General features: G+C 39.3%; 1 protein-coding gene across 4 annotated transcripts in view; it reads left to right on the top strand.

Moving 5' to 3' along the window:
• Positions 1-12,404, top strand: part of SLC38A6 (solute carrier family 38 member 6) — a 59,280-nt gene that overhangs the window by 9,431 nt on the left and 37,445 nt on the right. For all 4 annotated transcript variants that reach the window (XR_015702378.1, XM_087747960.1, XM_087747961.1 and 1 more), the window contains exon 6: positions 10,933-11,011. Coding sequence is in view for 3 of the 4 variants with exons in the window: in XM_087747960.1 (XP_087604086.1) it covers positions 10,933-11,011 (79 nt within the window). In the remaining variant the exon portion in view is untranslated. The remainder of the gene's footprint in view (positions 1-10,932; positions 11,012-12,404) is intronic.

Below are 12,404 nucleotides of genomic sequence, written 5' to 3'. Positions count from 1 at the left end.
GATGTGGAGCACATCCATTACAGCTGACATTGCTAACTGGAAGGGGCTGAGGAAGCATAATCTCCTCTCCGCTGTTCTGTACATTGCATCTGGTAGCTACATTTTATCATATCATGTGTTTTAGTTTTTGCTGTTGGAACTTGCTTAGGCATTTTAGTGATTTGTGTAACAACTCAATGTTTACTTAGCCATGAAGTTTTCATATGTTCTTTATTAATGGTAGCTTTTTTTTTTGTTAGTTCAATACCTTGTTTTTTGGGAGAGTTGTTTAGTTTGCTGGCTTTCATCATGTGGGACGATAATCTACATTGTCGTATGCTGGGCTGCCCAGTTACATTATTCTTATTTTGTCTTCCTTGGTGCATGACATGATAAAATGACACTAGCTGTCCTTGTATTAAAATAATCGCCTAAGCATTTAAACTCTTACTCAGGTACTTTCATGTACTTGACAGTTACTAAGTAGTAGTGCCCTTAGAAATTAATTGTCTGAAAGTAGACAGTGCTTAACAGAACAGTTTTAAATTTTTTTGGCCGTAAATGTTTTGGATACTTTGAGGGAATTATGTGAAAGCTCCCTCCTTTCAGTCCTCTACTCCCAAGAAGACAGACATGTTCACATAAACTGACAGAAGGAAACGGCATTCCAGCGCCGTTCTCCTTTCCTTTAGGATTACCTGTTGAGTCCAGACAATTCAATGATTGTTGTTTCTTGTCACTATGTAGAGACCTAGAACTAGACCAAGTAACTGCTTTTATGATAAAATTGGAATCTTTTCTTATACTAAAAGCTCCAATAATAAAAACTGCCTAATTGAAATGGCTATAAAAACCCCAGCATTAATTTCAGGCAGGAGTGAACAGACTAATTCCCACATTAAGGATTATTTATTCATACAGGTTTTAGAGGATGTTCGGTAGCAATGAACACATTTTTTAATTTCCTTTCCTGTTTGAGTAGACCTCTAAATAAACAGTACTAGAGAAGGAGGGATACACAGTACAGGTTCTGGAGACACTGAGATCGTGTACAAGACTCTGTGGTCAAAGGAAATATGACTCTCTTATTTTTTCCTCATGGCAGTTCATAACCTTCTTGGTGTCATTTTTAATAAAATTCATCTCAGTAACTCTAGAGCCCCAAACTATTGCATGCTGGATATTATCAAACTACTTATTCCATCTTCTGCAGTGGTCTTCTCTGCCAACAAGTTGGGCCTGGTTTACCAACCAGTGGTTTTCCGTTTAACTAGCTAAAAAGTAGGTTTTTGCAAGTTGAAACTCTTCTTTCAAATATTTTTAGTGACCTCATTTTGATGGAAGCTTTCAAAACTCTGTTTTGGTTCTTCTGGTTCCAAGGGCAATATCTTTCATGTAAGAGAATGGTAGTAGTTCATGCATCCGGTATGTTTGTTTGCAAAGATCACTTAGTTTCAAATGCACTGAAAAGCGAAAGCTGACTTTCCTTCTCAGAATCAGTTAGTGTTAGTAGTGCCCAAGCATGCCCCAGTCTGTGAGGAATGGTGATCTGTGGAAGCATGGGTTGCAAGCCCATGCAGCATCCTTGGCACCTTCTCCCATGCAGAAGATGTATTGTGCTGTCACTGCAAGGAGCTATCGCAGCTTCTGTTTAGTATTTAGATTTCTGTTTGTGAACTAGAGCTCCCAGCTGCATTATTTCTCTCCTCAACAACTGCCGCCGGCAGAGTCCCGTGATGCTGCAGTCCAAGTCAGCAGAGCAGCACTGTGTCAGGAGTTGTCTTTGGAGATGACACTACTGCCAGCCAACAGGCCCTTAAAAACAGGAGGGATGAAGAGCTCTCTTCACCTCTCACTGAGCCTTGACTCTTGAAGAAATGCATATTAAGAAAGGAAATTTTCTTGTCATTCTGGTCCATCTACAGATTTTAAATGGGAGTGAGGAAACTGTGTGCTGTAGTTTGTCCTGAATGGGACCCATGCTGGAATTAAGTGTAAAACTTACCCTTTCCCCTTGGTGCACTGCGGTAGGTGTTCCCCCTTTTTGTTTTTTTGTTCTTTTGGTTTTTTTTTTTTGTCCATTTGAAGGAACCGGCAGCACCGTGCCTGTTAGGCAGACATCCAGACTCTGTCAACATCTTTAATTTCAGAGTAAGGCTAAAAATAAAATTGTTTTCTGTTACCTCCTCCATCATCAGACCTGGGTACATTGCATCATACAGTATCTGATTTCAAAAGTGATTGGAGAGCATGAGATAATGAATGATGGTTTGTGATTAAAATAAGCAGCTTTGCTAGGGTTATTGTCACTATCAGCATGTAGTCTGGGCTTTTTTAAAGTTTGGTCTGATCACTTCTAAAAATAACTTAAGTGCGGAAGTGGTTTACATTCATTCGTGGTGGAGAGAGCTTTTTAGTAGTCATTTTAATATAATTATGCTTTCTAGTTTGTCATCTTCACTTCGTTAAAAAGAAAGCTTAAGGTGCAAATTTGAATTTGACATCCTAATTGCATATACTTACTGATTTGTGTAGATAGGGGAGTTGATTTTTCTACTAGCAGGATACCCGAAGGAAAAGAAAAAGATTGTTGTACAGCTACAGGAAAGCACTGGTTGGTCAAATTTGGAATTTAAAAGGTTAAAAAAATTTGATTTCAAGTACATTGCTTGGAATTTTAACGTGTGTATCTAACATGAGTGCTCAGCTTTCCTGCAGATTTTTAATCATCTCTTGGAACACTTTATGTTAATCCAAGTAACACAAATCGAATACAAAAATCCATTTAAGTACCAAGGTAAGGATGCATCAGGAGAATGCGTTAACTTTGCAATATCCAAATGTAAATTAAGGTTATCTTAAATACGTTGACTTAAAGACTTTACAGAGCATATACAAATTCTTAGCTCAGAGTAATTAAACTCTGAGAATATTTGCTTAGCTTTCCTTACATCAATACGTACTTGTTCTTGCAGTATAGGTATTTGTTAATAAAGTGAAACCAAAAGGTTGAATGGGATGGCCAGAGCTACTCATTTTTATATTGTTCTATTTGGCAGTATTTTGGCCCAATCCAGCAGCCTTTTAATCTAAATAACTAGTGATTAGTTACATGGGAACTGCCTTGTTCTTGAAAGAGCCAGTTCATGTGTCTGTGGGCTTGCAAAGTGGATACTAGAAAGGAAACTATCAGATTGCATGCTACCAGGCTGTTGTTTTGCTCCTCCATTCTTCCCGACCCTTTCCTTTCACCCCACGTCTTTAAGTGGAGCGATCTTCTACCTGGCAGGCAAGAAATGGACATTTGGAGGAAGACCTTGAAGGATTTCAGACCTTGCCACGTGCCCTCCGAGATGAGAGAGGGCCCTTGGGGCAGTCACACGCCTGGAGGTGTAGAAGGAGCGAGGGAGGCTGCTATGGAAAAGGCTAAGCTCCATGGCTCTGCTGGCTCTTTATGTAATCCTTCCCAGGAGCGCCTGGAGTTGGACGGCGTCCCCGCTATTGTTTTAATAGCCTTGTGCTTCTAGGAAGTGATGGATGAGGCACAGTGGGCCAAAGCCGTGGCTCGGCATCACGCAGCCCTTCCCCCTCTCCTGCCCGGCAACTTCTGCGAGCTTCCTAGATGCTTTCCGAAAGGGGGGAAAGGAAGACGGGAATTTCTCCTCCTGGAATTGTCCTCTCTGCAGCTGTGACTGAAAAGGAAGACAGTCCACAACCGTGTGTCTGAGAGAAAATCGGTAGGAATCTTAAAGCATATGTCATGAAGTTAGAGAAGGAATTATTTTAGCAAGGCTGGTGGAAAAATGGAGACAAACACAATAAAGTATTGCACAAGAGCAGCTCTCAGGCTGTTGCCAACACTAACAAATCTTCAGCATTGAGGTCTAGCAGGAAGCATGCGGAGAGTTTTACAGCATGCTTCCCTGGGCTGCGGGCTGCTATCAGCTGAAGGTCACCGCTGCAGGGAGATGGGACCGGTCCCAGAGGGCCTGGTAGCTGTGATACACAGAAACAGAAATTGAAACTGCTGAGGGCATGAGTTTAATTATTTAAAATTTATTAGCAGTGGGATTAAGTGCAACCGTAGAACCTGCATTACAGCCGTGTAGCAGAGGTGGTCTGTATGAAGATTTTTTGCAGCAGACTTTTTGTATTTTTTTAATTTCTTTCGAGAGGCTGAGATACACAGGGGAATTCTCGTGCTGAGGATCAGTGTGAGTAGCTAGCCTGTCTTGGCTTGTCCCCAAATGATTGTTGCGGTCACCTGTTGGAACTAAGCTTTCCAGACAGCTGTCTTAATTTGATAAAGAATTATTTGCTTTCTAGTATAAATACAGTTTAAGTAAGTGTAATTTCTGTAACTGGTGCTTGCAGATTTTCTTTCAATATTCTGCAATTAACGTGTCCTCAAAGGTACATGTTTTTCTTCTTTGGGAGAATAAGGAATGAGGAAAAGAGATTGTTCCATATCCCTGGAGCGCTGTTTTATCCTCGGCTCTGCCTGACTGCTACAGGCAGCGAATGGCAGTTACAGGATTAGTGCTGATGGGAGATGCAGTTCTCCCTTCAGTTCAGGGTGATGGACAATACACAGAAACGTTGCTGTGTATGTAATCCATGCTAAATATGTATTTACATTTGGAGAGTTCATACTTTTCAAGCTTCCCGAAGTAAATCCAGAGGCGTAACCCCTGGAAAAAGCATCTATTTAAATAACGGTGAGAGTGCACGGGTGATGGGGCTGGTGCCCAGCGGTGGCCAGCGGTGGCCGGCGGCTGGCGAGCAGAGCCGAGCCCCAGCAGTGCTGTCGCACCACCATCTGCTGGCTTCGCCCGGCCTCGCACGCCCCGGGAACCTCCAGCCTTCTCCTGCTTTATTCCTTCCCTCTTTTTTTTTGTTTTTTTGTTTTTTGTGAGGTAAACAAGGAAATATTTAACTTCCGAATTTGCTTGGGGAGGGGGCTATATGTGTGTTCTCTGTGTGTCGGTACTTACAAATGCTGTGCATGGATTAAAAAACTCTGAAAACAAAACTACCTTTTCTTACCAAGTTAATTGGGCATTTTTGTTTTGCAAATTATTTTTTTTTTCCCCCAGAGTTCATCCGTTCTGAAATTTAGTTTTAAAAGTGTTTACAAAATTTGTCTCGAATTTAAATGGAGCAAATATTTTTTTGAGAATAGGAGGTGGGTGGGAGTATCCTTCTTTTTGTAATCAGAATACAATACTCTACAAACTTTGAAAATAAATGAATGGTGCAAATCATGGAAGAATAAAATACAGCTTGTTACGTGCTGGGACCTGCATCGTTAATACCTTAAGAAATTACTGAGCTTCCTTTTAAGTATGGGAAATCTAATTCTGTTTTCAAACAAACTTGAATGTTTGTTTTCACAGTGCGGTCTGCTTTTGACCTGAAAGCCTAATTATCCTTACTGATTCAAAGTGAGGATTTCCAGTGCAGAGCTGCCTTAATTAGGGGCAGGTTTGTCAGCTCCTGTACTAATTTAACAATTGATGATCCGTGCTCTTGTTTTTGTATTGCAGTGAATGGTGGTTGGAAGGTTTGATACTGTAAAGAGTATTTAAGCCTGCTTTAAATAAAAAATCCAACAAAAATCCTGACCTGCAGCTATACTTCAGAATGGAGTATATGATGAGCTATGTAGAAAACATTTCAGTTTTACTAGCATAACTGTATAAATACAATTAAACTAATGAAGTTTTACCAAAATAAATCTGCTGCCCACGTGTTCCCTGTGGGATAAGAAGGACGACTTTTTTTTTTTTTTTTTTTTAAAGCTTGCCATAGATAAGTTCCAGAGTAATTCAGATAAAAGCTAAAGTTAGAAGGAAAGGGAAGCAGGGGTTTGGAAATTCAACGGGATGAGTGTCCATAACACGAAGACTAGCAAAGGAGTTGACAACCTATTTCTGTTCTCAGAACTTCTCCGTGTGAACAAGCATCACATCTCCTTTCACACGCTCCAGTCTACGTCTGTATTTAAAAACAAACAAATTATCCCAACAAACTTTTTCACTTTTTAAGCTTCCACTAAGAGGAAATATTAAAAACAATATGTCACGTAATTGAGAGACTTCTTAAAATCGAATATGCGGGGGATTCACTGCAAAATGAAAACAAAAGAGTATGCTCTTAAGGCCATATGATGTGAGGGCTAAAATAGTTGATGGTTTTCCGTGGCATCCATGCATCATTCCTGATGTTTCCACGATTCGAATTACTTACGAGGAGCTCAATGCGATACTGAAGTGCTTCCTATCTTGCTGTTCCATTCTAATTCTTTGACAGGAAAAATGGGAGCTTGCCCAAAATCCTCTCTAGTTTCACTTTCTTTCTTGAAATCCTTCCCTGCTTTCCTTTTTAACTTTGTCACGTTGTTCGGATTAGGACAGATTCGATTTTAAACCACCTCCGTACCAGCAAAGGGAGATGCAAGCCCAAAGGGGTTCGTCACGTGCCGTTGCTGTGAAAGATCCAGCTCGGCTGGTCTGGGGTCTGCAGTGGCTGGTAGTGTTTATTCTGCTATTTCTGCCTTTCAGCCTCTAATCTTTTCAGTATTTGGGGAAAAATAGGGATCTTCATGACTGCACTCTTTAGGGGATGCGAGTTACAAGCATTTTCATTTATCTTCATTATCTGTAGGTATTTGGGAGGAGTCTCTGTATTGTCTGGTGTTCCCCCAGATGAGAATCAAGGTTGCTCTTGTCTACTTGTCCTGACTCCCAAATCGGCACCCATTTTTTTTAGGTATGAGCCGAAGAGGCAGTGTGGCTGTACTGATACAGCCTATTTTTCCCCAGCCCTCTGCCTTCTCCTGTGTGAAGTTGGGAGGGCAGCTTGGTTCCATTTTTGCACAGCGCTTAATAGCGTAAGACATCTTTATAGCGCCCTAATATGAACAGCTACAGTGGTAGATTAGGAAAAACTAACCAGAGGAGTTAGATTCAGTCCCATCAATAAAGTGATTTGAAAGGATTTATCACCAGCCATTTTTTAAGGAAGGAATGAATTATATGTTTACACATAAGTTTAATGTACATATTCTCTTGCATCATTGCTGTGGACTTCGGCAACTGATCTTTTTTAGGTAGGATAATAAGGAAAACTTACGCTTCCTTTTCCGGTAACCAAAAAGCCACTCACATACTTGATTTTAAGATTGGGCCACCTCAGAAGAGGTATTTTGGGGACTGTTTTAAAAACATACCCTTGGTTTCCCTTTTCTCCAGCAACTAATTTTTTTCAGGTAGGAGCACATGTGCTCAGCATTAAACGATATTGTAGCACAAAAAGGACATTCTGAATACTGTATGCATGGTATGTGTATTTATAGAGAGCCATATCTCATGGTGGCATTACAGGTTATAATAATGGAAGTGTAAAGCAAGTACCCGATTTTATATTTTACAAACCTTTTTCTTCTATCAGAGAGCTAATACCAAGTTTTCAGAACATGGCAAAGTGATATGTATTTATGAATGTAATTTGCTGCTTTCAAGGCAGTGGTAAGCCTATTGAATAATAAAGTAGTAATATAATTTTGATTTCTGCTGAATACCGTTTTATGGTATTTCTGTGTCAAGGCCTGTTGAGAAGTTCAAACCTGCTTAGTTTTCCATCAGGTACCTCTTGGTGCATACTGAAAATTATTTAAATATAACATAAAATATGCAAATGTAGGACCTAAAAATTAAGCAGCCACTGTGTGAAGGTTGCTCTCACAGTTATAATTCAGCACTCCTTGCCGTCTGCATATTGCTAAAGCTTCAAACTACGTCATTGTGCACCATTCATTCTGCAGGGAACCTGTCTCATGGCAGGTGATATGAGATAGATATCTCATGTTGCAACGAGAAGGTGACACGAAGAAAACATAACATTGTTTTTTAATTTAGGGGATGAGACTGGCTTGTGAGAGCAGTAAGTTCTGCTCTCCCATACTACGTGCATGCAAGGGGTGTGAACTCTGAAGGGAATGTTGCTCCTGACATTCGGTAATTTTTTTTGAACAGTTGACTTCTAAAGATGAATGTATGTTTATTGCAATTTTTGTATGTGATAAAAGGTGCCTTAAAAGTTTGCCGTTAAAACATTTGAAGTATTTTCAGACTGACAGAGGAAGTCAATACTTCAAAAGTGGAATAAATCAAAGCACAAGGTACGCTTTTTGTTGTGTTCACTTGTGTCACAGTTCAGCCTTGTGACTGTGTAATCTCTTCCTTCCGTTATACATTAAGACTGCCAAGGATAGCTGACATTTCATTTGTACGATATAACTTGACATGCCTTCAGTCGTCGTGGGCGTCGGGGGAGTGAAGTAAAATTTCTTACTTGGAGCAAAGGATACATGACTTTGTCTGTCATACTGTATGCACTGTGTTCCTGCTTGAGATAATTTTTTCAAGTTGCTATGCCCTTTTTGAAGACACTTTGCCGTTTTAGTTTCAGCTTTAAAAAACAATGTCCTTTGCTCACCCTGTAGTGTGTTTCAGAGTTAGACAGTGGTTAGTGTCGCTTCTTGCACGCTGAGTAAAGCTACAAGGAGCTGTTGCTCATGAGGAGAATTACAACTGTGTTTCTAAGTGAAGAAAAAGCAGGATTTGACTTTTTGAACAGTTTTCAGTGTGGGCGTCCTGCTCAGGTATACATACGAGATTTGTCGTCTTATCTAAGCATCAGGATATAAATAAAATTATTTATTTTCTTCGACTTCTAGAACAAACAAGAGAATATAAACTGCGGGGGGGGGGGGGGGGGAAGTCCTACTATCTGAGATTGTTTCCCATATGCCCAGGGAAAGGAAGAAAGATGCATACAAATGTTTAGCATGTGCAAGGTTCTTGGTGCATGATTGGTTCCCTGCTTAGGAGTGGAATTCAGTGAAATAGGACTCCTCTTTTAAAAACAAAGAGTAAGCGCACAACAAAGGGTAAGTGATCAAATGATTAGCCAGCGGCTAATAGGAATGCAAGGGAAGAGTGACAGATTGCATATTAGGAGGAAATCTGATCTGGAAATTAATTTGAAGCTTTCTGCAGCTGAGGCTGCAAAAGAAGTAATTTTGAAGTCTTTCTGAAGGACAAATATATGAAAATTCTGACTTGCTTGTGTATAAAGTATTGTATAATACAAGAAAGAAGGCTAGTGGATAAATAAAGTTGAATTATAATTTAGAGGAATCCATACACCCCCCCCCCCCCCCCCCCGCAATTTTAAAAAAAAATCTGTCTTTGCTTAGGGTGAAATATGCATCTGCCTGTAGCTTAGCATGAGAAATTATGTTAATTTACTTACAAATTCTGGTGATTTAGAAATTATGCATGCTGTAAGGTTCTCTGTGGTTGAATCTACATTCTGTTGTATGCAAATAGGAGAGTAAAATCAGGACAGCAGATAAATACCTCACCAGACACAATCAACAGCTACCTGTCAACAGGGAAATACACTTGAATGTTGGAAAAAACAGAGCTTTTAATTATGAAGAAGTGAATATTTCCTTATTTAGTGACTTACCAAATGGTTTTAATTTAACCTTGCGGTAGGTAGATGTCACTTTGTATTAACAGAATTCGCTCTCTTTATAGAGACCACATTACCTTTCCCCAAAATTTAACATTAACTGCTGTGGTGGAGCAGTGTCTGAGTCCACACTTTTTTTTCAGGTTCAAAACATTCCTTTAAGAAAACCCCCACAAACTTATTAAAAAATCAGCTTATGGAAGTTTTCTGTTTTGCCTTTTTAAAATTTATGTTTTAATTTTAAAGCATTAATAAACATACCATGGTAAAAGTCTAAAGAATTAATAAATACAGAACAGTAAAATTTGAACACAACAGATGAATTTTTGTCAAGCTTTAAATGTAACTAAACTTTTGTCGGCACGTTACTAAAATTATTTGCTGCTGAAGGATAGAAATTGGTTTCATGTAGGCTTTGATATTTGTTGAAGCTGTTTGTAAAGCTTGATTTTTCTAAGTTGTTCCCTGCTGTTTTTTGATTCATATAAATACTTGCTGCTTATGTAAAAGAAAAAAGTGACATGATCAGCATGTGAAGGTATCAGGTTAGCATAAGTTGTCATTTAAAAAACCTCTCATTTATGCCTCATCGTTTTATATAGTAAAGGAGAAAAGTGATATAGTGAAGCAGCTTTTGGATTTATGTGTATGCATCATTGCGTTCTTCTGAATAGAATTATAAATGCTTAATTTCCAATTGACATTCCTGTAAGAGTACCTAACAATTTCTCTTCTGATTCGCAGTTCCTGTAGAGTTTTGCACTTTATGTAGTTGTTGGGATCTTCTTGGTGGCGGGTTTAGCATAAGAAGTGGAGATCTGTTACTGATAATCCTCTTGCCTCCGAGGGCCAAACCATCCAGTATATAAAGAACCTTTCAAGTCCTATTCTTGTCTTTAAATTTCTGTCATAGATTTATTTAGTGCAACAGTAAAGCCCGAGTCTTTAAAAAAAAAAAAACCAAAACCTATTGTATTGGTAGAAACAAATCTTGGTATTTACTCTCGTCCTTAACAATGTCTTACAAAGAGTAAAGAGGCAGGAGAAGTGCTGCAGCTTTGTAGTCTGTCTGAAGCCTGTAGGTCTGTATTCCCAGGTAAAAGGTCAGGCCTATATTCCTATATTTTATATTGTTTTGCCTTTTAGTCCTTTGGATTATGTTTTCCTTGTTTCAGGACTCGCATCGTAACAGTCTCTTTGGAGGCATTAGCTAACATCTGTACAATACTCAGGGATTTGCAGCTATTTTTAAAGGAAGTATACGAGAAAATAAATTCTGATTCTGGTGCCATGGTGTCTAATATATAGCTGAGATGTTCCAGTTGTAGCGACACTGGTTAAGTCGTGCTAATTGTTACAACCAGAGATACTGGTATTCCTCTACTAAATCTGTTCTGCTTCTGTTTGCAGCTATGTCATCTTATCTTTTAATTGTTAAGTCTGAACTTCCTGGTGCTGTTGCGGGGTTCTTAAGTGGAGACGAGAGTGGGTAAGGAAAAACACTTCGTATATTCTGTATTTGTCTTGAAGAAGAAAGTGGTTCAGAACTGGTGAAGGAGATGGGTACTGACACGTCCCTCTGATCTCACATGCTAAAAAAATTAGTTATTTACAGGAGTTCTTGGAATATGAAATGTATTTGGCACGTGCAAGCCTTCTGCAGCACACACACACAGAGCGTGATTCTTTCCTCATAGCAATTTCCCATCAGACGACCTTAAAGTCAGTGGCAAAACTCCATCAACAGAAATCTCCCTTCTGTAAAAATTTAAAAGGGGAAGCAGGAGGGGTCAGGAGGGAGAGGAGGAGAAACATTTAAACTGCTGTCATGTTATCACTTCCCGTATTTCAAAACCACAGTACAAAAACCGGCAGACATTTAAATTTAAATATTTTGTTGTCTTGCTCCAGTAATTGGGCTTGTCTTGGGAAAAATGCCAGGTTTCCCAGCTTGGTTTATAATTCCGTAACTTGGCTCCCAGTAAAGAAATCGCTCTTCGCACTTGAGCTATAAAGCTGTATGTAAAGAGTGTATCCCTCAGATTTCTATCAGAACTGTCGCAAGAAATCTGTGCCCATGCTAAGACAAGCATTGCAGCTTCAGCACCGAAATGTCTTGTTCAGCTTGTTCCAGCGCTGCTGTCATTCATAACAGTGTACCTTAGGTTGTGTTTCGGCTGTTTTTCCAAACTGCTATTTTCAGATCATTTTGAGCTCAAAACTTTCTCTGGATTAAAGGTGGTGAAATTGTCTCAATGCTGTGTGATGCTTGTATTATTCCTGGATGTTGTGGGTGAATTTTAAGTTCAAAATTAGTTTTTTAAAAGGTACTTTAGATCATTTTATGTTTTGTCATTTATAACTTTTCCATTTTATAATGAACATTTTGAGAAATGAAGTGTGGTCATAATCCTGCTTTCTGTCTTTCTGCCCTCCTGCCCTTGCAATAATGTTTTTAGTAAGGGCCTTTTTTTTTTTTTCTCTAAACTGTTATGTTTTATGTGTATATGTCATTTTTAGTCTGCTAATGTATCTTTTCCAGCTGTGATAATCATCAGCTTTCCATTTGGGTGCTATCACCTTCTCCTTCAAGATCGTACTTTTAACTCCATTCTTCATACGCAGTGGCATTGAGCCTGCTACTGTACCTGCTGCACGTGTGTTCCAGCCTGTCTGTCCCCAAATTTAGCATATAACGTCACTTACTACTGTTTTTAATTTTATATCGGCTCTGTTTATGCAAAGTGACTTTTCCCAACAAAGATACACTGTTCAACAAACACCTTATGAAAACTCCTAATAGGTAGAATCCGGAGGTCCCTTGTGCATGCATACCGCTCAAAGGATTGTTCTGTCTAAAAAAGGCGCTATAAACAACTTTA

This window comes from Nipponia nippon, unplaced genomic scaffold (assembly GCF_047370975.1).
Source record: "Nipponia nippon isolate SJK-2023a ecotype South Korea unplaced genomic scaffold, ASM4737097v1 scaffold_11, whole genome shotgun sequence".
Lineage (NCBI taxonomy): Eukaryota > Metazoa > Chordata > Aves > Pelecaniformes > Threskiornithidae > Nipponia > Nipponia nippon.
Note: the sequence above shows the minus strand (reverse complement) of the source record. Positions and strands in the feature narration are given on the sequence as shown.